The 24,486-nt window shown below is 50.0% G+C and overlaps 3 protein-coding genes across 9 annotated transcripts in view; 1 reads left to right on the plus strand and 2 right to left on the minus strand.

Annotated features, from left to right (window-relative positions):
• The first annotated feature begins 337 nt into the window (after positions 1-337).
• TUBB4B (tubulin beta 4B class IVb) lies at positions 338-2,475 on the plus strand. The gene is made up of 4 exons (XM_015878683.2): positions 338-444; positions 520-628; positions 706-816; positions 1,270-2,475. Exons 1-4 carry the CDS (start codon positions 388-390, stop codon positions 2,328-2,330), a joined length of 1,338 nt encoding a protein of 445 aa, XP_015734169.1. The 5' UTR covers positions 338-387; the 3' UTR covers positions 2,331-2,475.
• On the minus strand, positions 2,133-8,900 carry CIMIP2A (ciliary microtubule inner protein 2A). The gene is made up of 7 exons (XM_015878684.3): positions 8,605-8,900; positions 7,735-7,928; positions 6,058-6,314; positions 5,360-5,438; positions 5,081-5,175; positions 3,578-3,695; positions 2,133-2,554 (listed from the first exon to the last, which is right to left on the minus strand). The coding sequence occupies exons 1-7, from the start codon at positions 8,766-8,768 to the stop codon at positions 2,466-2,468; spliced, it is 996 nt and encodes a 331-aa protein (XP_015734170.2). The 5' UTR covers positions 8,769-8,900; the 3' UTR covers positions 2,133-2,465.
• Positions 8,901-8,973: 73 nt separating this feature from the next.
• The window catches only part of LOC107321607 (discoidin domain-containing receptor 2-like), a 34,173-nt gene continuing 18,660 nt past the window's right edge, over positions 8,974-24,486 (minus strand). For 5 of the 7 annotated variants that reach the window (XM_015878661.3, XM_085521519.1, XM_085521520.1 and 2 more), the window contains 15 exons: positions 24,039-24,141; positions 22,844-23,072; positions 22,439-22,586; positions 22,142-22,247; positions 21,474-21,660; positions 19,650-19,896; positions 18,744-18,836; positions 18,074-18,231; positions 17,634-17,829; positions 16,198-16,442; positions 14,607-14,728; positions 14,053-14,250; positions 12,117-12,351; positions 11,800-11,949; positions 8,974-10,690 (listed from right to left, as the gene is read on the minus strand). In XM_015878661.3, coding sequence (XP_015734147.1) covers positions 10,550-10,690; positions 11,800-11,949; positions 12,117-12,351; positions 14,053-14,250; positions 14,607-14,728; positions 16,198-16,442; positions 17,634-17,829; positions 18,074-18,231; positions 18,744-18,836; positions 19,650-19,896; positions 21,474-21,660; positions 22,142-22,247; positions 22,439-22,586; positions 22,844-23,072; positions 24,039-24,141 — 2,558 coding nt within the window. In that variant the 3' untranslated portion in view covers positions 8,974-10,549. Of the gene's footprint in view, positions 10,691-11,000; positions 11,039-11,799; positions 11,950-12,116; positions 12,352-14,052; positions 14,251-14,606; positions 14,729-16,197; positions 16,443-17,633; positions 17,830-18,073; positions 18,232-18,743; positions 18,837-19,649; positions 19,897-21,473; positions 21,661-22,141; positions 22,248-22,438; positions 22,587-22,843; positions 23,073-24,038; positions 24,142-24,486 lie in introns of all 7 variants that reach the window. The other 2 variants (XM_085521521.1, XM_015878664.3) reach the window with 1 other exon arrangement.

Raw genomic sequence — 24,486 nt, forward strand, 5'->3', positions numbered from 1 at the left:
TTTTCGTCCAATCAGATGACGTGAGCTCATCCCCTGCGGCTCGCGGCCAATCACGCTCGACATCAATCATTCAATTCAGCCAATCAGGAGCGCGCTGAGCGAGTAGGGCGGGCGCGCGTGAGTCACGGTTGCCTGACAGTAAAATCAACAGACAAATAGGCGGGGCCAACAGAACCCCATATTTGAGTGGCAGCATCTGAGCCAATCGGAAATCTGTATTATTAGAGCCTCGTTATGAGCACCCAATGCGCTGCCGCGATTGGCAAGATGGGCGGGGAGAAAAGGCTGCGCGCGCATTCCGCTGCTATATAAAGGCTGGCGGTTGCCTAACGCCGTCAGTTGGGGGTAGAGTGGCGTTAACCGGGAGGTGACTGCGGCGGAACCATCATGAGGGAGATCGTGCACCTGCAGGCCGGGCAGTGCGGCAACCAGATCGGGGCCAAGGTGCGGGCGGGGGGCGGTGCGGGGGGATGGGGAGGGGGCCGAGCAGGGCGGCCATGACGGGGTTTTATCCGGCAGTTCTGGGAGGTGATCAGCGACGAACATGGCATCGACCCGACGGGCACGTACCACGGCGACAGCGACCTGCAGCTGGAGCGGATCAACGTGTATTACAACGAGGCCACAGGTACGGCCCGGCCCCGCACCGCCCCGCACCGCCCCGCGGCCCCACAGCCCCGCTCACCGCGTCCCCATGTCCCGCAGGCGGCAAGTACGTGCCCCGCGCTGTGCTGGTGGACCTGGAGCCCGGCACCATGGACTCGGTGCGATCGGGGCCGTTCGGGCAGATATTCAGGCCGGACAACTTCGTGTTTGGTGAGTGAGGGGGGTGGGAAGGGCCGCAATGCGGGATCCACGCCCCAAACACATCGGGAGGGGGCAGCACGGCGTGGGGGGATGGGGAGAGCCGAAAGAAAGGGGTCGGGGTGAGGCTGAATGAGCCCGTACCATAGAACCCGTACCATAGAGCCCATACGATAGAGCCGGTCCCATAGAGCCCTTCCCATAAAGCCCATACCATAGAATCCTTCCCATAGAGCCCGTACCATAGAGCCCCTTCCCCATAGGGACCCCTTCCCCTTAGAGAACCCCTTCCCCATAGGGAGCCCCTTCCCCATAGAGCCCTTAGTGCCCAGTCATTGCCATGCAGCCTCAGTGCGATGAAATGGAAGCTTTTGTGGGGCTTCTCCCCAGCCTGATGCTCTTAAAGCTTTGCTCGCAAGCAGGAAGCAATGACTGTAATCTAATATGAACGTGGCTCTCTTCCAGGTCAAAGCGGAGCAGGAAACAACTGGGCAAAGGGCCACTATACTGAAGGTGCTGAATTAGTTGATTCCGTGTTAGATGTTGTAAGGAAGGAGGCAGAAAGCTGTGATTGCCTGCAGGGCTTCCAGCTCACTCACTCGCTGGGGGGTGGCACTGGCTCTGGGATGGGCACTTTGCTCATCAGCAAAATCAGGGAAGAGTACCCAGACCGAATCATGAACACGTTCAGCGTCGTGCCCTCCCCGAAGGTATCAGACACCGTAGTAGAGCCCTACAACGCCACGCTGTCGGTGCACCAGCTCGTGGAGAACACAGACGAAACCTACTGTATTGATAACGAAGCGCTGTATGACATATGCTTCAGAACACTGAAGTTAACTACGCCAACATACGGTGATCTGAACCATTTAGTGTCAGCGACCATGAGCGGTGTCACCACCTGCCTGCGTTTCCCAGGCCAGCTTAACGCCGACCTGCGGAAGCTGGCGGTGAATATGGTTCCCTTCCCCCGCCTGCACTTCTTCATGCCCGGCTTCGCCCCCCTCACAAGCCGTGGCAGCCAGCAGTACCGAGCTCTGACCGTCCCAGAGCTCACGCAGCAAATGTTTGATGCCAAAAACATGATGGCTGCGTGCGACCCGCGGCACGGCCGCTACCTGACCGTGGCTGCTGTATTCAGAGGCCGCATGTCCATGAAAGAGGTAGATGAGCAAATGCTGAACGTTCAGAACAAAAATAGCAGTTACTTTGTGGAATGGATTCCTAATAACGTTAAGACGGCGGTCTGTGACATTCCACCTCGTGGCCTGAAAATGTCTGCCACGTTCATTGGGAACAGCACTGCCATCCAGGAGCTGTTCAAACGCATTTCAGAGCAGTTCACGGCCATGTTCCGCAGAAAGGCTTTCCTGCATTGGTACACGGGGGAGGGAATGGACGAGATGGAATTCACAGAGGCTGAGAGCAACATGAACGACCTGGTGTCTGAGTATCAGCAGTACCAAGATGCTACTGCTGAGGAGGAGGGGGAGTTTGAGGAGGAGGCTGAGGAGGAGGCAGAGTAAGAGCTTTGCAGACGCCACCTGTAAATTTTGTTTAAAGCTGTATGAACTCTCATTGAAAACCTCTCTCTGTGTTGTGTTCCTCCTCTCGTCTTCGAGTCACTTTCCGATGCTGTACAGGCACCATTAAAGCATTTTTCACAGTGCACAGGCTCGTCTCCTTTGTTCCATCTCGTAAGCCTTGCGGGTGCTGTTTCCAAAAGTCAGCGCGTAGGTGTGACGGAGCTCTGGAAAACAAACCAGGACGTGGGATGAGCAGCAGCCCCCATAGCAGCCCAGATTCCCCTCGTGATGGTGGGCACCAGTTGCTCTTGTCCTGGATACAGCCCTGCTCAGGTTGGGGGGCTCAGCCTCATTTGGGGGGTGTTGGAAGAATTAATAGTGGAGTTACTTTATAGCTGGACGTCCTGGTGGAGGGCAACACCCTCAGTGTGCAGGATGAAATTCAGCTCTAAGCCGCATCTAAATTTAGGTACCTGCACATGGACTCCTATTACAGGTGCTGGGTCAGGATTCAGCCTCAGAGGGCTGAGCAGATCAGAAAAGAATGGGGGCACAGGCAGCTGTAAGTGCAGCTCCGGGTCTGGTGCCAGCGATTTGCCTTGCAGATGCAGGTGGGTGGGACGCTGCCCTCGCCCAGGCTGCACCCATGCAGCAATGCAGAGCTGGATGGGGCACTGCAGAGGAATTAAAGAGCTCCAGCAATGCAGCCAAAGCATTGCAGATCTTATTCCATCAGTACAGCTGGACAGAGGGCAGGCTGCTTTCTCAATAAATGCTTGGCACTGGTTTGGGGGTTTTCTGGCTTAAGGTTTCTCCTTCCAGAGTGAAAACAGTAGCTGAGATTGCCCTGAGCAGAGCAGTGTGTCTGCAGAGGAGCAGGCGGCCAATGCAAACCCACCCAGCAGCCCAATTCTGTAGGTGAAAAGACTGAGGAGATTCTTAAAGCATGAGGTAACATTTAAAGCAGTTCATTTCTGTCCCTGCTTTAAGTTGCAGGTTTCTGTTCTGTGTTTCTCCTTTGCATTACACTTTGCACAGCCATAGAACCCATAAGAGACAGAAGGGCCCAATAAAGGTCACTTAGCCCAGCTCCCCCGCATGGAGTGCACTGCAATGCATTTCCTTCACACCCCCCCTCACTCCAGGAGCTGCCTCTGCTCTGACACTGCAGCTACCAGCAGCGCTACGTCATGGCACTCATTAATCACTGCTGGGGACTTTCATTTCTGCTCAGCTGATGAACTTACGTGGGACGAAGCCTGAATAGTCTGGTATCAGCCCAGCGCTGGTGTAAATGTTGTTGGCAGGCCAGTACGTCTGGGGGAATCTCTTGCCAAAGCTTTGAATCGGGTTCCTCTCCAGAAACTGGAAAAGAATCAATCACACCATTGAGTTCCACAACCATTAAAGGCAGCACTCGGACTAAGGAAAAGCAGTTCTCACCGCAGTTCCATTTTCTCCTGTTTCTAAGCCACACTGCAGCTTCCCCTCCCTGCCCTGAGGTTGTGCTTTATGTGCTCTGGCAGAGGCCCTGCAGACCTCACACTGCAGCTCTGTGTTTGGCATTGGCCCCAAACCCCGGCTGCATTCTGCCATCAGGATGGGGATGTGCTGAGACCCATCGGGCACCTCCTGCTGTGACTCTGCAGGTCTGTTTGCTGTCCCCCCCCCCCCCCCGCATAGCAGGTTCCGCTTTCCTTGGTGGTGATTAACACCTAATTCCCAGCCTGGGAGGAAGAGGAAGGCTTAGGATGTGTGAGCTGAAGGGAGAGTGTAAATCAGCCCCATCTCCTGCTGTGAGGTCACACAGAGCAGGGGATGTGCAGCAGAACCCCCCAAAGGTCCCACTGATGTTATGCTGCCCTGGGTGGGGGGAAGGGGCCCACGCAGCCCCACGCAGTGCTGAGCCCTAATGCTGAGCCCTATTGCTGCTCTCAGAGCTGCACTGAAGCGAGAGGATTGCACTGCTCTGCCTGATGCAGCCAGCAAGAAATGATCCGCATCTCAGCACGTAACCCAGAGCAACAGAGATTTAGGGCAGCAGATTATAGAGGCTGGAAGGCTGAAGCTCTTAGGCAGAAATTTGGTGTCATTTCTTTCCTCATCCCTTCAGCTCCTCCTGTGCCTCAAATAACCTCAGCAAGACTGAGCGCTGCTGGTCCCTGCAGAGGGGAGCAGCATCCATCCCCAAGCAGTGCCTTCCCCATGGGGGTGAGGGGCAGAGCGGGCTGACAAGCAGCACAGTGAGTTGTGGCCATGGCCAATCCAGTAGCACGGAGGAATCTGTTGACCACAGTGGGAGGGAGCTCATTTCTCACGTAGGAGGATGATATGGTGTGATACAGAGGAGTGATACAGTGAGAGGATGGAACAGCTTTACAGTAGGGATATTTCTCCTCCTCTGGGGTAGGAATCAGGTGTCCATCTTTGGGAGACAAGCAATGCTAGGAAAGGAAAAAGCCTCCACCAGCACCTCAGTGCAAAGGACACATTGCATAAGGGCCTCCTGCACCCACAGCTACATCTTTAACAGCCTCCCATGAACCTTAATCCTTTTATGAACTCATTTATCCTCCCTCAGTGTCCCAAGGAAACAAGCTACAGAATTTAATTGCTCGTCATTCCTTACATCACGTCACAGCGCTGTGTCCTGCTTTGCACTGATCCCCCCAGCTCTGCTGCAAACAAAACCATGGCTGGGAGTGCAGCTGAGAGGTTACATGGCTCTACCAGCCTCGTGTGCCCCCTACCTGCTGCCTGTCGAATTCAGCCATTGAATCCTTCACACTCTGCATGTAATTCGTGCCCAGGGCCCATGTGAAGCGCGGTATGAATCCAGCATACCCTATGGATGGAGATGGAACACACATGGTGTAAGGCAGGTTGGGAGCAGAAGGTGCTGTGATAAATACATCATCTTCACAGGGCATAGGAAGGAAAAACTGTTCAATCCCATCCATTCGAATGGGATGTCAGAGGTGGGATTTATCCCAAACAGCCTTTGGTATTTTACCACCCTCCCCCTCTACCTGGGATGACCTTCTGCTGGATCACTCTGGGCACTTCCAGCTTGGGGAGCTGCCAATCCGCACCTCCAGCTTTCACAGACTCGAAATAAAAGCAGAAATGTAAGACATGGCTGGTCAAACCTGCTCCCCTCCACCTCCATCACCGCCAGAACCTGTTCATCCCAACCACCACTGCCGCCTTGTCCTGGTGTCCCATAGAGATGCTCCAGAATTTCTAAGGCCAAATGAGCAGGTGAGACCTGCAGGGCACCCAGGGGGCTGAAGGGCTGCACGTGGGAGCGGGGATGGCCCTTCTCAGCAGCTTTGGCTCCATACGTCACAGCTCTAATCTCTGATCCCGGCCTTTCAGGGATCAGCACAGCCCTGGCTGCTGGCCCTGCATTAGCGCTGGCTGCAGCAGAAATAAGGGGACCAAAGCACCATCCCTTCTAAGAGGGATCACGGTGAAACCCATGTGAGCTGGGCACCATCACAACATCCTCCTGGTGATGAGCTGTATCTGCTACTCCTGAATACATCCACGTACCTTTGGTACTCTGTGTTTTAGGGAAAGCTCTACCCCAGCAGGTGGTGGGATGGCCCTGAGCTGCTGGAGCCCTGGGATACTGCTCCCAGCCATAGCACTGGGGTGGTCCTGAGCCCCCGAGCCCCCTTAGGACCCATCCCAATCCCGTCACACCTCCCACCCAAGGCCTCACCTGCCCAATTCCTGCAGCTGCTCCAGCTTTGTGCTGCCCATGGGCTGTAGGGATGGGGGGCAGCCATCCCTTTGGTGGCCCTGAGGGGTCCCATGTTGTACTCGGTGGACACGTGCTCAGCCCAGCGCCGCCATGGCTAAGCAGGGGCTCCGTGCGAGTCAGATCCTCCACTGCTGGCCCCACTGCATACGGCTTCGGACCAAAATCTGCCTCAGGGTAGTTGGTCAGAGTTTTGGCTCTGTCGTGGGGGAAGAACCCTGCAGGGAAACAGCACAATGGGGTGGGATGTGGCATAGACAGCGTTGTGCCCTCAGCCATCACCACCTCGTCCATGGCATCCGCACTGCCACCAGCACCAACCACAGGATTTGCCCTCCTGCGCAGGTATGGGGCTGTTAGCTGACATTTAGGTTTGTAATCTGCCCACAGTTATATGGTAAATGACATATGTTGTATGCAGTGTTACAGGGTACGCATACTCTGTACAACAGTACCAACTGCTGCTGCCCAGGCTGATGGCAGCCTTGATTAAATTGATTTTCCAGCCCATCGTGCCAGTTTTAAAGCAAGATTATCATAATGTTTCCTACATTTCCACTGGAAGTATTGCATCTCTGCTCTTCTCCTTCAGCTGTTACTGCACTGACAGGAAAATGAGTCACAGAATGGCTTGGGTTGGAAGGGACCTCAAAGAGCATCCAGTTCCAACCCTCCACCTCGGGCAGAGCTGCCAGAAATGAAATCCCTTTGTACACAAGGAACCTCCAAGCAGCTCTTGACTGGTCTGTGCCATACCCATATCCATACCTATATCCCTTCAGCAGTGCCTGTGTGGCCACCCCGAGCCCCAACTCAACCACATCCCCAACAGCTGCACCCAACTCAATATGGGACTCAGTGGGAAGGAACCAACCTTGTCCTTTGCTCCCACCAACAAGGCTTCACCAAAGACTTTGTGTGCTCTCTGGCCATAGCTGTGCACAATATTGTGCCTAAGGAAGGCAGACAGCGTTGAGCAAAGCTTGCAGTGGAGGTTTGAGACACGGAGGCACACGGTGCTGCTGGTGACTGAGCTCCCAGCACGTCACCAGTGAGCAGAGACTGAGCTCCTGGCTGCAGACAGTGGTGGGGTTGGGAGGGATGAGAAGTGACAAAGACTAATGACAGACATCAACCAGATGGACTGGTTGGTTGGGTCCCTTCAATCCACTCAGCCCAAGGAAATGCAAATGGGAACATCCAGGAACAAAGCCTGGGAACAGCACTGCCTGGTGGAGTCCCGTCCTGCAGGGAGGAGCAGGAAGGGCAGGAGTCTGCAGGACACAAACTGCCAGCAGGTAAAGAACCCCACAGTGCCACAGCTCCTGAGTCCCTGAGCACCTCCAGGGGTGGTGACTGCACCGCTCCCTGGGCAGCTGTGCCAACATGTTATCACCCTATTGAAGAAGAAATGTTTCCTAATACCCAACCTGGAGCAACCTGAGGCCATTTATCTCCATCCCAGCAAAGACAACCTGAGGTCTAAACCTCTCCACACCCCACCAGGTGCCAACACGCACTTGTTGGCTGAGGCTTTGCCCTGACCCTGCATCTGTCTGAGCTCCCACACAGCGTGGAGCCGTACCAACAACATCCCATCCCTGGTGACAAACCAGTACAAGGCCGGGCTCTGCTCACCATGGTGTGCAGGGAGGAAGGGCTGCACACCGTGCTGCGTCTCACTGAAGTCCTCAATGAACCTCGGTTTGCCCAGCGGTGCCAGCACAGAGCGAGGGCTCCTCCGGATGTGTGGGTCCGTCAGCAGGCGGTACGTGGTTTTGCCGAAGGTCTCTCCAAACTGGTTGCTATACTGAGGGAGGAAACCGTCATAGCTGGAAAGGGAACAGAGACACAAAGCACGTGGGTACCGATGTGAAGCTGTGCAAGGGGCCTGGGGACGTTATATCTGGGGATCTCCCTGAAACCCAAAAGCTGCAGAAACACCTGTGATAGCACAGAGACAACCACCCCAGTGATCACACTGTGCGTAACTGGGGCTAAAGGATGATGCACGAGGATCAGAAGGTGGTGAGTGAGCACTTTCCCTCCCAGCTGCTTTCAACAGCTGCCAGCAGAGCCATGCATTACACTTGGCAGTTCTCCTGCAGGACCTTTAGTGGAGCTGGAGGAGCTCGGTGGCCTCTTCCCATTGGTTTTCAATACTTCTTGCAACACCAGGAAGCTGTGCAGGATGATAAATGTGAGCAGATGACGTAGCCTGAGTAATTACAGGCCGGGCAGGGGAACTCTGATGGTGAACAAAGTAATGGGGCTGAGGAAGGGTTGTTTATGAGCAATTAAAAGCAAGGCAACCTGAGGAGCTCAGGTCTGGGCTTATAAAGAACAGATCTGCCACAGGGTGAATCACAGCGCAGCTGATGGGACAGGACGGGCAGTGCCAGGGCCCAGGATGGGAGTGAGCACTTCTTCAAACTCACTGTTTTATCCCAACCCTGAGTTATTTGCCTTGAAAATGAACTGACTTTGTGGGTGAAGCCCAGCACTTACCCAGGGATGTGATACGGGTCACGAGGGAAGAGCGTGCTCTGCCTGGTGGCTGCCATGGCACAGCAGTGCTCAGGGGTGGGATGGGGCACACAGCAGTTACCTGGGAAACCTCTGTGATGCTGCGGCTCTTCGGGTCCTTCTGGTTTAATGAGAGCACTGCTCATTGAAGCACAGCACCAGGCAGCAGGGCTGGCTGCTCCAGGTCCCAATGCCAGCACACAGAGCCCCGTCCCATCTGCAATCTCAGGACACAGCAGCTGCACGGCACCATTCTGCTCCTTCCAACCCCGGGCACAGATGTACCCTCACCATCACTCAGACCACAGCAGCTGCCCTGAGTTAAAGAATACAAGTAGAAATTCACTTGTGTCAAGGTTATCATTAGGATTTATTGATACGAGAGAAACTCCGTATGTCAGTGCGTCAGCGGAGGAACCGATGTTACAGAAGGACACAGCCCAGGTGGTGGAACAGCATTCCAGAACCTCAGAACCACAGACACAGCTGTGCATATTTGGGATGGGAACACTGCAGGATAAGCACAACGTGTGCCCTGCCAGCAGCACAGCACAGCAATGGCAGCTCCCAGTGGTTTCCCTTTCAGTCCAGCAGCTGCAGCCATCCTCTTAGCAGAGCTGCTCTGTCATCCCCCTGCAGCACTGCCAGCACTGAGGGTGCTGCAGCACACACCAAATCTGGCCAAGGTGGGAATTACCCTCACAGCCTTTACTGGAAATAGAGGTTGGATGCTGCTTTACAAAGTGCTGAACTTCCACCTTCTCCCAGTTTACAAAACACTCCAATTGGTCCTTAAGATCTGGCTAAACAACTGCAGAGGGAGAAACAGCTGAAAACCAACCCCGGTTTGATGAGAAGCTGCTGTGTGCTGCGCAGGGAGCAGCCAAAGCAAAGGGAGCTCAGCCTAAGCATGACAGAGCTCCATCCCATGGGCTGCAGGGCACCTTCCTGCTGCCGGCACTGACCCCATGGTTCCTCCCCCTTGAGCTGTGACGCAGCGGGTTCTGCTCTCAGCCATTGGGTTTCACCACATCTAAGTTCCCTCTGCACGTGTAACAGCGTCGACTTAGAGATCTCATATTAATGGGTACTTATACAGGATTAATTGCACATCAGTCCATTGTGGCTACAAGTTCATTAGGCTAATGAATCTACATAGTGACAGTAGTACAGTATCAGCTACTTTTCAATACGAACTCCCTACCCTAACCGTAATCTGCAGGTCAGGAGATCGCAGAGACCTTCCCACGACCTTTAACATTCATTTCTTTAAGTTTTTTCTAGAAAAAAAAAATCCAGTGTGGGGAAAAAAAACACCAAAACCAACAAGGCACATCTGTAACAAAAGCAGTGCTTAACAACCACAGGAAAAAGACCAAGCTCCTGGACTGCTCCATCAGCATCCTCTGCAGGCCCAAAGGGTTGCTAATCCAGCTCTGTCAGTCCTCGGGTCCCTAAACGTTTCCTAGCTCTGCCAGCCACAGTTTCTCACTACACACATTGTCTGCAGCAAGAGCCAAAGAAACACTCGCTAACGTGCACGAGACTTCCATCTGATTGAATGGAATTGTATGAGAAGACTCAAGTCTTTACTTCTCCAATCTGTCCTTGGATCGCGGCTCTCCAGCAGCTTCCATTCCAACCAGGAGAGCTCCACGTCTCCATCGTTTATTCCCTAAGGCGGACGGGTGTCGATTGAACCCCTCACAGTATTCCCAGGTAATGATTCAGAAGAGGAGATGATTTTTCAACCAAACGAGATCCTCTGGTCCTGCGCGTGTCAGCCCATGGCCAATAGAACCAGCAGCTGCCATGGACGTCTCCATTGAAGTACAGCACAGTCAAGGGAGCAGAGCGAGGTGCCCCGACTGCCCCCATAGGGACACGCAGTCACTGTTCCCAACAGTCTGTCTCTCTTTTACTGCAGTCAAATGTTTGATTCCATTTGTTCCAGCAGGAAGTGGTAAATCATGTCAAAAGTGGGACGATCTTTTATGTCCCTGCTCCAACATTTCAGCATCAGGTCAAACACAGGGTTAGGACACAGAGGAGTCTGGGACAGATAGATCTGAAAGAAGAAACACACAGCGAGTTCAGTGTTGGTTCCTTCACAGAATGGAACCTCAACTGAGTCCAGACCGCAGGGCAGCTTCAGCCCAGGGCTTCACAAGAGAGCAGTCATGCAATGTTGGAGATCCATTCAAGGTGAATCCAGCACTGAAGGGTGGCTCTGCACAGCGCTGCCAGCTCGTGCCATGAGCAGCTCATGGAGCTGCCTGCTGCCCCAGGGAAGCACAAATGCTTCAGGAGGATCAGCTGGACACAACACACAAACCGAAACCAACGCACCACAATGAAATCCAAACACTTTCACTCACCGTAGGCAACCCATGAGGCTTTCTAAGCATCGTGACAGCTTGTTAGCAGAGAAGAAAAAACACCTTTTAGAGCTTATCTAAAGTACAGCTTGGCAGATTTACTTATTTTTGCTCTTTTGCACCATTTCAGAACAGTGACCTTTCAGAATCTTCACTAAGCCATTAGTATCTGGGAGACAGCGAATAAAACCTTGCATTGTTTTACTTCCCTTTAATCCCTTCACTTTTGGAAATGAATGCAAGTTCTGGGAGAACAAGCAAGTGTACATCCACTGTGTTGGGGCACAGCCAGCCTTGGAGGTGCTCATTTGCCATGCTCTATTTAGCATCCTCACTGATCTATCTATTGAAGCAGCAGTGGGCTGTACAGTCCTGTTAGAGGATAATGGCATAGAGAAGCCCTTCAACACTTGGAGCTCAGCATGGATGGAGATATGGGAAATATTCCAACCCCTGGGCACTCACAGTTCCTCCTTCCCCACCTCAGTGTTTTTTTGTCTTTCAGAGGAAACACAAATGGGAGAAAGATCTGACAAAAGTCGGGGAGCAGAAGAGCTTTGCAGGACAGCTCAGAAAAGCCAAGGAGGTCAGGGCATGAAAGGCAGCACAGGACACAAGTGGCTTATGGCATGGAAGGAGCACTGGACAGGCCAGGAGTGATGGGACACACTTGAGAAGATGAGTAATAGAAGCAAGAACTTCTGCAGATGAGGTGAGAGCAGCAGGAAGGCCCTGGGATATCCACGTGGCTGTGACAAGGACAAGAGGAGAAAGGAGAAGTCACATTTTGCTTTCTTACCTGCCTGCCCTGGCTCCGGAAGAACTCCCCTGTGTTCTCAATGACTTGCTCATCTGAGAGGAGGCTGTAAGGCTGCTCCTTGCACAGTATGAACATCTCCCAGAGGGTGACCCCAAAGGCCCAGACATCGCTGGCTGTGGTGAACTTGCCCTGTAAACAGAAAGTAAGCCTGGTTTGTACACAGCACTCACCTGCAAGCAGCCAAGACTGCCCAGGCTGCAGCTGTAAGGACTGATGTAAATACACATCATTAATTCATTTGGGGGCACACCGAGAACCAGAGGGAGGGAGATGGAATGGGTTTGGACAGTGCCTACCAGGAGGATGCTTTCCCAGGCCATCCAGCGGATGGGCAGCACTGCCCTGCCCTGGATGCGGTAGTAATCCCCGCTGTACAGATTCCTGCTCATGCCGAAGTCTGCAATCTTGATGGTGTAGTTGTTGCCCACCAGGCAATTCCGAGTTGCCAGATCTCTGTGCACAAAGTTCAGCGATGCTAAATACTTCATCCCAGAGGCAATCTGGGTGGCCATGTAGAGCAGGTTAGAGTAGCTGCAAGAGAAGACGACAACACACAAGAAATCAATACAGCTCCCTGCACTCAGTCCTCCCCTGCCATTTCCTACTGCTTGGCCTTGCACTGGATGCACTATGGGGACCCGTCATTTGGTTTCTGTCACACCAGTGAAACCAAACTGTCCCGCTGCAGGGCATTAACAGCCCAACCTGCCAGGCTAAACCGAGCTCCTGAGCTGTCCCTGAAATTAATGGCTGTAAGAATTTGACGTCCCTTGGACATTTAATACCAAGCTTTGATACCAAGAGTTTCAAAGAGTTTATGCTGCAAAACACCAAATTCTCAGAGTGCCAAAGAAAATTAAGCTGTACAGCCTCAAAACTTCATGTCCTAAGAAGTGCTCAGCTCAGTGTTCCAAACCATTGCTACCACATCTTAACACCAGCACGTGAAGCATTCAAGACAGCTTACATTTGATATTAGCAACTATGTCAACCAAGGCATTGTGCTGTAATTTCAATCTCCCCGTTACCAAAATGAAGACAGCACAAAAAGTCGCATGATACACAGACAGAATTTGGACCATCTGCCTGTCAGTTCTTCACACCCCAGCACTTGTGATGCTCAGCTGTTCCTCACTGCACACTCAAACACTTCAAGTAAACAAGCACCTGTCAAAACAAATCTAAAGCTGATCACAATTAATATTTCTCTGCTAAAGCTCAGGAAAAAAAGCCTTACTTCAATTTGTGCTCTGGTGGCAATGAGGAAAGCATCACCACAATCATCTGAGTCTGAAGGAATCTTAAAGGTCATCTGTTGTCATGTTATCTAGATGATGACAGCATGACTCATGACAATATACCTGACAATACACCATCTTAGTGATTTGATAAACAGCCAGCAGGGAGATGCATCTCAAACACATAAAAAGCTGTAGGGACAGCTGGACTTTGCTGTGTCAATCAGACACCCACAGGAACTGGCAGAGAGACAGGACGCACTCTTTGGCAGTGGGATTCATTTCAATATCAGTAACCAGCTCCTATGGAGACAGACATCTGAGCTAGTCACACAGGCTTCCTTCAGCATGAAGCTGTCAGGATGAGAGGGACAGAAGGAGTGGCTGAAGGATCAGCTGGAAGAAGAAAATCTTACGTGTAGGGCCAAGTAATAAAAAGCAGGGAAGAACTGAATGGTGGTGTTAAAGTCAGGTGAGAGGTGACTGAAGGGAGCTGGAATGTGTCTGCTTGGATGTAAGGCCACCTCACAGCAGATCCTGATGTGTCACAACTCCTTACAATGTCTGCTTAACATCCCCCAACAGAAGCACTGACCACTGCCAGCTGCTGGCAGCAACAGAGCTCCACACTCAGCTCTCCTCAGGTAATAACTTTTAGGCATCCAGAGAATGTACAAAACATCCTGAAAGCCTAAGAGAAATTCCTGCCTGTGTCCCAAAACTCCATCTGCAACGCAACTGGTTTGGTATTGAATGAAATGCTTGATGCAACCTCATTAATGTAAGATGGCCACCGTGACCAGAAGAGCCCACATTCAAGGACACTTCATGTGAACAGAGATCTCTGGAGGCCTCAAGAACAACATCCAACACAAAGTGGAATCAGTGACCATGGTTTGTGCTGGGCAACAGCCAGGCTGAAAGGCACAGAAGGAGCTGGTAGCTGGTAGCAATGTGCTGCTGATTCAGCCTAAGTACAGGCAGCTGCTCTCACCTGACACAGGGAATGTTGTTTGAAATTGCAAATTTGCTGTAGATCTCCCTCTGTGACAGGAACTGATTGAGGTCTCCGTTCTCCATGTATTCTGTAATCATGCACAGCGGGTCATCGTGCACACACACCCCCAGGAGCCGGATGATATTTGGGTTCTTCAGCCGCGACATAATCTTGATCTCTTTCAGGAAATCATTTCTTATAAAACAGAAAACAGAGGTTTGAATCCTAAACTATTCCTTTGTCTAAGGAAAACACAAACAGCAGGTAAGGAAATCCTTCATCAAAGACAGCTACACATCTGCACACAGTGAGTTTGAAGGACAGTTCTGGCCCAGTACGTAGCATCCACTCCTTCCCCAGGAAAGGGAATTAATACAGCATTTCAGTTCGACATTGTGTCTTCCCACCCTCAGCTCTTTGCTTGCATCCTGTTCCTTACACAGACACAAAGCACACACCAAGACCTCTCCCTCTTACAGAGGTCATCAGGGTTAACCCATGTGAAGCTGCTGCTTTCCTTCTCAGGCAGCTGGCACTGTGCATGTGCTTACCTGGCTGTTTTGTTGACATCTGATCTCAGCATCTTCACTGCTACAAGAACTGGCTGGTGAGTGAATTCTGTGGAAGGGACCCCCAGGAACTCCAGCAGGCCATCAGCTTCACAAAGGTGCACCTGCAGGGCAGACAGGAAGGGCAACTATGAGAGTGCACAAGCAGAAAACAAGAGGACAACAATCTTACACTGAGGTCTTCAGTCTGGTCACTAATGGCAGAACGACCAAGTGAATGATCTAATAAAAGCCAAGTTGTTTTGAGGACAAACAAGCCCATGGGTTGGCCCAAGATTCTGGACCTACACCACAAAGCCTATAATGTAGACATTGATTGTAGTCTAATGGGCTAAACTGGGAAGTTTACTCCACAGATGTAGACTATTGGTGCAATGTATAACTAAGTGGAGGTCACTTAGTTATATATCACTAGCAAGACTAGAGATGCTCAGGAAGGCCCCTGTGCCCAGAGCTGTCTGCTTTGTGCTGCATGTGCACACAAACACTGCAGGCTGTAGCACATTCAGTATGGATGGCTTATGCATAACACAGAACTGTCCTGCAGCCTGACCTCTGAACTGAGGAGCATCCAGAAATCACAGACAACTCTCCAAAGTCCTTTAATTCTAAGGAAAATAAAAGGGAGACATGCATGCTGTTGTGGTATGAACACATCACCTGTAAGAGCAACCAGAGGTGAATGCTCTGAGGGAAGCAGCAAATTCAAAGCTTGTTCAGATAAATAAATGAGTAACAACATGAAAATATATAACTAGGGTTATAGAGAAAAAGAAGATGGAGGAAAGGGTGGAACAAAACACCTGGAACCAAAGCAGGGAGAAGGGAAAAGACCAGAAATGCTCAGAGCTCAAAAGGAGCACAAGGAACAAAGAGTGCTTGGCAGATGACAGATGTGTGCATCATGCTGCCTCGGGCTACTGAGGCAAATTGGGGCTTGAGCAAGAAGTGACGCCAGAAAATATGTGAGGGCACCACAAAGCCTGGGCAATGTTCACCTCGGCCAGGGCCAGCATGCAGGACCCCATCAGAACCATCACCTGCTCATGTGAAAACTCTGTTTACACACAGATTGAGTCTACCTTGGCTGGAGTCAGTGACAGCTTTCAGTCACATGCCTACAGGTTGGGGACAGCCAGCACACGTTTGAGATCTCTGTGGAAGGGTGTGAAGCAGTCTGAACTCACACTGTCAGGCCTTTCCTATAGGGTCATAAGCAGGGACACAAACAGCAGGCAGGCAAAGTTTGTCTGCTATGAAAGACTCCTGTGTGGCACCAGGCTGCAGCCTTGCAGGAACAGAACAGGGCTCTCCACAGGCTATCCTAAAAAATACTGAAATAACAGCACCCTGGTCGAGAAGAAAGTGTCCCTTTCCATGGCAGGGGTTTGGTACTAGTTGATCTTTAAGGCCCTTTTCAGCCCAAACCAACAGCAAAGGCATGTATTAAGTAATACGCTGTTATATGCAGGTCTCCCAGTCCACAAGGACAAAGTCAGAGTACAGCTGAGAGCATTTGTTGTGCCAGACATCTCCTTTTTGCTAGAGAAAGCACAGAACAGAATGGCTGTACCTCTCCAAACTGTCCTTCTCCCAGCTTCTCCTTGAGTCGCAGCTGCTGCCGTGGGAATTCACCTACAGAGATGTCCTTCTTGGTAAGGGAATCCACAGTGAGGGCTGGGACCGCATACATGTTGTTGCCCGTCACGCCTTGGAGGTGGACGATATCTGTTTCAGCATAGTGAGGAACGTTGTTCTGAAAGCCTTGGTGAGGGGTGGACTTGGTCAAGTCAGGCTCAGCGTAGTCCCCACTGCACACTGGGGAGAAAGCAAAGACAGGTTAAGTCAGACTCTCACTCCTTTATGACCAGCGTGGCTGGCTTCCACTCCTGAATCCTGCAAACCTCTTGGAATCCAGCTTACCTGCATGCACATTAACCTCATACCAATGTACCAACCCACATGGAAGGCTGCTTTGTTTTAACTGGGGCTTAAACCAGAACAAACTGCACTTCTGCAAGTTCCACAACAAACACTTGTGAGTTACAAGTGAATCTGTGTTAATCAGCTCCCTGCTCCATCCAGCTGGGAGAGCAAAAATTCTTGCCCAGACACGGGAGCACAAGTCTGAAGTCATTACCTGCTTCTGATTCATCCTAAATTTGATCTGTTCCTTTTTACCTGACACAGAGAACGTTGCCTGCAACAGGAGAATTGTGCTATATTCCTCTCTGGAGATTGGGGCTTCCATTTGCTCTGTACTCTGTTATCACACTACTTTATCTCTTACAGCTTATTCGCATAAATACCATGCAATAACTCTTTATAAACAACTCCCTGTATGGTCAGTTATTACATAGAACACACGTTCTGCTTCAGATTCGCATCCTGACTCAGTCCAAATCCATCTCCTTGCACAGCATAATGCTGGACCTCAGCAAGTTGTTGCTTGAGGAACGCAGCACTGCCCTTGCATTCACTAAACAGCAGCACAGACACTGTGAGTGTACAAAAGCCTCTGGAAAATGTTCCCTCCTGTGCACAACCAAAAGCTCCCCATGGGCTGGAAGCCAGCACACCACCAACAACCTTCTGCTTTTGCCTCTGCTTTTTCTAATGGAGTCTCAAAGAGCTGCAGGAAGATGTGCTAAAGGCCTCCTGCTCCCCCAGGCAGTCTGGACAGCGTGGGAGTGCTGCAGGCAGCGACTCCACTGCCAAGGGGCTGATGAGACACGATGACTTGCTGCTGTGATTGCCAAGATCAGCTTCTAAAAAGATGACCTGGCTAACACATAAACAATCTTTAAAGAGAACAATAAAAGGCCACCACCCTTCAGTGGTGCTCCAGGGTCTGGTGCTCCATCTGCCACTCTTACATATGAAAAAACTCCTGAGCTTCAAAATATTCTAATACTGCTTTGTATCAAAGACCAATGAGACACATAAAAAATGGGAGGGAAATAATGAAAGAATAAACACCGAACTTCTGGAGCCTGATAATTCCCTTACCCGAATCCTCTGCACTCTGGGATAGCTCTGGAAGCTTGTGGAGCAGCGTAGTTGGCTGGTGATATTCCAGATCCAGTGGAAAAGCACGTTCATAGGTGGGATTTGACTGGTGGATCTGGGTCTGGTTGTTGGCGATGGTGTAGCTGTAGAAGGAGAGGCGAACCGTGGCATCCTCCTCCAGGATTCGGCGTGGGGCCTTCAGAAAAAAGAGAAAGCTGCTGAGGTGATGCTCAGTGTTTGAGTAATATACAGGCTACAAGTGCAGCAATTTCTAGTAACATCTTGGACAGGGTCTGCACCCTCCCCTGCTGAGGGACCAGGGTTTTAGCTGCTAGATGGGACAGGGGAAACCCCATGCTTTCCATGGAATTCAGAGCTCTTTAGGATTAATTATTAGATCTGAACATGTGCCTGCAAAATAACCCCACTGTATTTATTACCTTTTCCAGCCTTTTTTGAACATATTGCTTCCAAAGAATAATGATTATAATCAACAGGAGGAGAAGAATAATAGCCACAAGGCAGCCCACGAGGATGGAGGTGTTGGAGTCATCTGCCTTCTCTCCTATCCAGGTGCTCGTTACAGAAGATGTGGTTTCTGCAAACAGAGAGGAATTGAGAACAACCTGCCATCAGTAATGCACAGGCTGTTACACGCATTAGCTAACTTCCATGAGATCATGGCCCTTCCTATAGATTGGTACAGAAAAGATCTTAGGCAGCTTCCTGAGTATTAACATCAGCTGTGTTCCCATTCTGCCCTGGTCAGCCACAATTTGAAGGCTCACAGCTAATAACTGTGCAGAGGACTTCAGCAACCAAGCTCTTAGTATCAGAACAAACTCCTTTGATGGATCCGTGTACAAGCAGACAGCTTTTAGAGTTCCACCAGCAGCACACATGCATTCAGCCTACTTGCTCTGTGAGGCAGTGTAGGCCAGCTGAGGGCAGAAGACATAACTGAGGCTTGGAGGACTGTAAGCTGCAGCCCTATGTATAAAGGCAACAAGCAGGCCATACCCAGAGAGGGAGAGACCACAACAACAAGGATGTCACTGAAATCCCCCACCCCTCAAGCCCTGGGCACAACTAAGTGACAGAAGTCCTTACCCCAGGTCCCCTCAGTAACGTTGTACACCATTTCCAGGGCATCTGTAGTGCTTGTGGGTGCCGTAACCAAAATAGGATTTACACTCTCCATGTCTGTGGGAGGTGAATGAACACATCAGTCCAACAAAACCCCTTTGTCCAGCCAGCAGTCAGTGCAATCCCAAGTACAACCTCTGCCCTCCTGATGAGTCTGGGCTGAGACCCACATAACAGATCCCAGCACACCTAACATGAGATAGCAGAGCCTACCAGGCTGGACCAAGAGCCTGCCTAGTCCCATGTGTAACAGGGGAATGCAGCCAGCAGGGGCTGCTATCAACAAGATAAGCAACAAACTGCAAATGGGGCGTTCCTTCCTCATGTGCATCCATCCCCTCACAAGGGAACCTTAGAGCAGAAAGCTGGAGCCATAACCTTTGTACATCAGTGATTGCTGCTTTCTTCAAGGCTCTGCCCACTCCCTCCCAGAACCTTTCAAACCACCTCACAGTACTGACTGCTGCTGCAGTTACAATAGTTTCAGGCTGTTGTGAGTTTTTGTTTTCAATACATAAACCTCAATCTGAGAGCTTCCATGACATCTATAGACGTAGCTCAATTATGCTCAGTACAGGTAAAAATTGACCCCAGGAACAGCATGCAACTGCCTCAAAAAGAAACACCCCACACTTTAGTTTTTGGTTGCCCTGGTTGTGCAGATACCTGCATCGTTAACAGCCTGAAAAGCATCCTCTGCAGACCCAATTTTCCCACACATGCATTGCCCATCCAACTCTCTGCTACGTCCTTCCCACTGCACAGTCCCACAGTGCCCTACACTCACATTAACCCCACATCCTGCACCTCCACATCATCCCTTCTGCTCTCCACCCTCCCCAAGATATACTTGACTATAGGAATGCTCACCTGACTGAAAGGAGATCTCACTGATCATCATCCAGGTGTCAGCGAAGTAGAAGCGGCACAGCATGGCTTTACCCACGTGCTGATTGAGGGGGACGGTCACAAACCTCGCACTGGGATTTTTGTCATCCAAGACCGTCGCCACACCAACAGGTTCAGGCTCCCAGTCTGCAATCAGGCGTGGTTTGAACAGACACTCCACCTTCTGGAAGATCTTCACCCCCTTGGAAAACATGTTGTTGCAATGCACCTGGCAAGGAGAACACGGCAGGGAAGAGGAACAGTTATTGAGATAAAAACAACTTAAGCCTCAGGAATTTCTCTTCATTAAGGTGTTCTGTTTCTAACATCTTGCTGTATGAATAATCTTAACCCAGAATTAAGGATATAATAATAGCTGAATTATTGTATGAACCCTATTAACTGCGTGACCTCTGACAGATTGCAGTGAATAGCAGTGAAGCAGTGATGAGGACAACAGGCCTAGTGAGAAGGAAGGAGACAAAAGAAGGGTAGTTGAGCATAATTAAGAACAGATGAAGCTTAGACAACATTATTCAATATGGAGATACAGTCATCCATAACGAGGCAGAAAAGCCTGACATCTGCAATACACAGTTTGTGCCATATTTGGATAGGAGTTGGATATGTTCACATCTTGGACCGACACAGAGACACTCTCTATTCCAAACACCACCTACTGAAGTCCAATTTTCTAATGTGCAAGCCTAAGTAGTTTGCAATGCAGCTGCAATATTTGCTAACGTTTATTTTTAGTACTTCCTTGGATACTGGGGAAGTTCAGAAGTGTGGAATAAAGCAAAAAGGTACCAAGATGTGACACAGAGAAAAGTATTTACAGACCACCAAGCCTGCAAAAAATCAGCTCCAATCCTTTGGCTAAGAGGACTAATATGATCACAGGATTGATAAGCAAAGAGGAATTACCCAAAGCCAGGAAATTGGTACCATTATTTTATGCAGTTTGATGGAAACCCTGCATTCAGTCTGTATACCTCAGCGACAAAAGGGATCCTACACCTCACAGGGAAGGCACTGAAGTTCAGCCAACCCAGTTTACTGAAGCAGTGATTAAGAACGTGATCTAACCACAGTGTAGAAGCAGGAAAGTTTCTGAGAAGGCAAGATTCCTACTTTTGGCCAGCAAAAGCAGGCTGGGAGCCAATGGTTGCAAGTTAAAAATAGACAAAACAAAACCAGGGTATGTAACCACCAAAACAATTTACTGAAGGATGTGGTGGGTTCTCCTTCATTTGAAATCCGTACAAGGAAAGCCACTGACCCTTTTTAGAAGATTCTATTTACTACAGAATTAAAAAGTTCAGGTCATCCTCCTCTGTGTAATTTCCCAGAGCACAAGCATAGAGTGAGGCATCCAGAGAAGTTTTGCATCAAAAATGGAAACAAAAACATGTTCCTTCCCTTCAAGGGTCACACAGGCCTGAGACACCGAGCAGCCTGCATCCTAAATCCATCTTAATTGCCCACAGTGGCTGCCTACACGCTGCTCAAGGTGTTATTTCCCTCATCATTTAAGGCAAATACCAACAGCATCCAAGATCCAGAGAGGCACACGCTGCCCTGCATCAGCAAACCTGGGACAATGTCCACTCACATCTCCTTCCACTGACTTCTGCTGTCAGACACATTACATCCTCCAGCTTTGGAGACAGAGCCCAAACCACTGAACGGCTTGAGCTGAAGGGACCTCAAGGATCATTAAGTTCCAATCCCTGATGGAGGAGCCTGGGAGCAGGCAGACCAAAGCCCACCCCAAGGCTGCTGGAAGAGGACAACACCCAATACCTTCATGGAGGTGAAGTTCCGCGGTCGGTCAAACTGAAATTCCATTTCAACAAAGCCTGTGCTGAAGCTCTCGTTCTTCCAGCCCACGTAGTCATAGCCCGGCCACACGCGGTACTGGTGGCTCTGTGTGAAGTCATCCAGCCCCAGCACACCATCCGTCAGCTGGCCCAGACCACCATACAAGTGCCTGGCCAGGAAGAAGCAGAGTTACACAGATCAGCACCCAGATATGAAAGCACTCAGACTCGGGTCCTTCGGCTGGCACTGGGAAAACAATCCTCTGTTCTTAATGCATTGTGGACAAAAACCTCGTTTCCTACAATTGGGCAACATCCCATTTATTCTGTTCAAGTTGGGATTTTAAAGCCCTTCCCTGCCTTGGAGGAGGCAGAAGTTTTTGCACTGACACCAAACACTGACAGCAAAGCTAAGGCTTTGAGGGCAGGCCTAGCATTTGGGTGCTATGTACTTAATTGTATGCCCAGTTTACCCTGGAAATGTCCTGGAACAGTTTGAAATGCAGCCTGCATAAGCATCAGAGGCAGCTGAAGAGGGGAAGGATCTTCATCTGCTCAGTGATGAAGGTGGTAAGAATGATGACGAGGTAAGTAAGAAAAAAAGAAATAATTTGCAGAATGACTGAGAGAAAACAGGATGACTTCTCCCACCTGCGCTCCTGGTAGCCATCATAGGTCGAGTCATTCAGATAAACGATGGGAAAGCCAGGAGCCGCTATTGTCCCTCCTTCGGGGATGCTATAGGATGCCAAGCCATCTAAAAAAGAAGGCCATATACCTCAGGAACACAGCAGCTGCCTTCTGTTATCCCTGCCATTATATCCATGGTGTGGACCAACAGAAGCAGTCCTGTTGGTCTGGAATTCCCTCTGCATATACAGGGACACAGGTGAGTCCCAGTCAGTGTGATGTGAGGACTACTTCACATGAGGGGCAATAGCTACTTACCGTACCAGACACAGCCATAGAGCTCCACCCTCATGCAGACAGTCATGGGCAGCTCTGTCACAGGAATGACCCGGACAAAGCGAGCAATGATGGGAGGCCGGAGATCTTTCAAGACCACATCATACGTATCAATGTTGCCTTGTATTACCTGCAAAAGAGGAGTCCTATCAGTAACTTCTCACTGTAGTGCAATCCACGTGTACAGTGGTGTAGCTGCATCCCATCAGTGCAAGACCGGGGCGTTTTCCCACACAATATAGTTGGCTGCTGCTTCCCTCCTCCTGCCTTCAATACTGATACAACAGTGCTAAAGGAGAGCATCATCCTTAGCTGGTGTCAGGGAAGGGGACAGCACTTTAACCCTCTTGTACTTTGCTTGCTCCACAACTCAGTGCCCACACTCACCTTCCTGCCCTGACGATCCTTCCAGGAGATCCAGCGCTCCCCATTACGGCTGTAGTCAATTCGATAAGCACGGGCAAATTCTTTGCCTGTGGCACGGGCATGTCGTCCCTGAGTCCCAATCAACGTGATGAAAAAGAGCTTATGCAGGTCAATTTGGAGGAACTGTACATCTTCTGGTTGCAGCAAACCAGCTGGGCACCAGGCTCCATCACCCTCTTCCCTTTGTAACCTGGGGAAAAAGCAAATTAAAAGCCTTCACTTTCAAGGACCCATCCTCCTCAGTAGCTTAAGAGACACCTTCAAACTGAGAATTGAGTGAAAGAAGGGTATAAAAAACCTCTCTCTTTTGGGCAACTGAAGCCAGGTTTTTCCTGCTCAGTGCAGCCCCCTTTGCTTTAGATACCTCTCTGTAACCATTAAAAGTCATTTCTATCCCAGAAGCAATAATATAATGGAAAGGACCCATCAGCAGGTGGAGCCACTAAAGGCAGCAATGCCCTTCCTCGACTTCTGAGTCCTTCCTAATACCTTTAGGGATGTTTGACATCATAAGACAGAATTCTAAGGAAAGTCAGATCTGTAAATATTCTGAAAATATCAGCTTTGAGGTAAAAGAAACAACAAAAATGAAAAGCCAAGCTCATGAGAAACATGTTTGTAGTGCTTGACCTTGAGAGAAAACCCTCAAACTGCTTTCTCACACCTCAACTCAATGTTTTCCAGGTTTTTGGGTCCAAGTGGACACAGCCCATTTGTTCAACATGATGTTGTTGAAGAGTCCATCCTCATAAGTGATTTCCTACAATTTAGTTTCAAACACTCTGCAAGAGCCCCCAGTGTGCTGTCCTTTTAAGGTCCAAATCCATTGGAAGACCAGTGTTGGAAGTGACCTCTGCAGGTCCAGTCCAATCTCCTGCTCACTGCAGGGCTCAGTCCAACACTATTTTGTGCTGCTTGAAGCCTTTAACAGACAAATCCTGACCTGCTCCAAACACAGACATGGCCGCCTCCCTGCGTTCGTGTCTGACATCTCACCGCTTCACAGGGAAAATCCTGAACACTGAGTCACAGTTTCACGTGTTGCAAGAACGAGTTTCTTTAACAGTGAAGCTAAACAAAAATATTTTCCTCAATCACACATTGGACACCTTGAAAAGAAAATCAAAATCATGCATTTTGCCATGCGTTAACCTACCGAGCATACTGGGGTCCTGTGGAATCATACCACTGGCTGGAAGCAGTGATGTCTTCATCCCGTATCGTGCCTTCATGCATTCCCAAAGGGTAACGGCATGTAGCTGAAAACAGGAACCAAGGCAAGCAAAAATCAATACCAACTCTACTGAGATCAATAGACAAGTTTAATTAAAAGGCTGCCACACCTGGGGAATAAACATGGTAATGATAAAATCAGGAACACAAATGAAAAGGATGAAATGCTTGGTAATTGTATTAAACTAAAACTGTAAGGAATGAAATACACTCAGTATCATTCAGAAGAGTCCTGGCAAGACAAAAGCTTTACAAAGCAGAACAAGAAACCCAAAATCATATTAGTATTACTGATTGCATGGACCTATTCTACAATAAAATGTATAGCAACTGGCCTCATATCTTGACTCTTACCTGTCCCATCAATAGAC

Source organism: Coturnix japonica, chromosome 21 (genome assembly GCF_054131305.1).
Source record: "Coturnix japonica strain WE chromosome 21, WE-NBRP24, whole genome shotgun sequence".
NCBI classification, from domain to species: Eukaryota; Metazoa; Chordata; class Aves; order Galliformes; family Phasianidae; genus Coturnix; species Coturnix japonica.

Coding starts and splice junctions, on each gene's coding strand:
- TUBB4B (XM_015878683.2), top strand. CDS start 388: ATGAGGGAGATCGTGCACCTGCAGGCCGGGCAGTGCGGCAACCAGATC. Junction 629..705: donor GTATTACAACGAGGCCACAG/GTACGGCCCGGC, acceptor CATGTCCCGCAG/GCGGCAAGTACGTGCCCCGC. Junction 817..1,269: donor GCCGGACAACTTCGTGTTTG/GTGAGTGAGGGG, acceptor GCTCTCTTCCAG/GTCAAAGCGGAGCAGGAAAC.
- CIMIP2A (XM_015878684.3), bottom strand. CDS start 8,768: ATGAGCAGTGCTCTCATTAAACCAGAAGGACCCGAAGAGCCGCAGCAT. Junction 7,929..8,604: donor GACCCGTATCACATCCCTGG/GTAAGTGCTGGG, acceptor TTCCCTTTCCAG/CTATGACGGTTTCCTCCCTC. Junction 5,176..5,359: donor CCAGCAGAAGGTCATCCCAG/GTAGAGGGGGAG, acceptor CTCCATCCATAG/GGTATGCTGGATTCATACCG.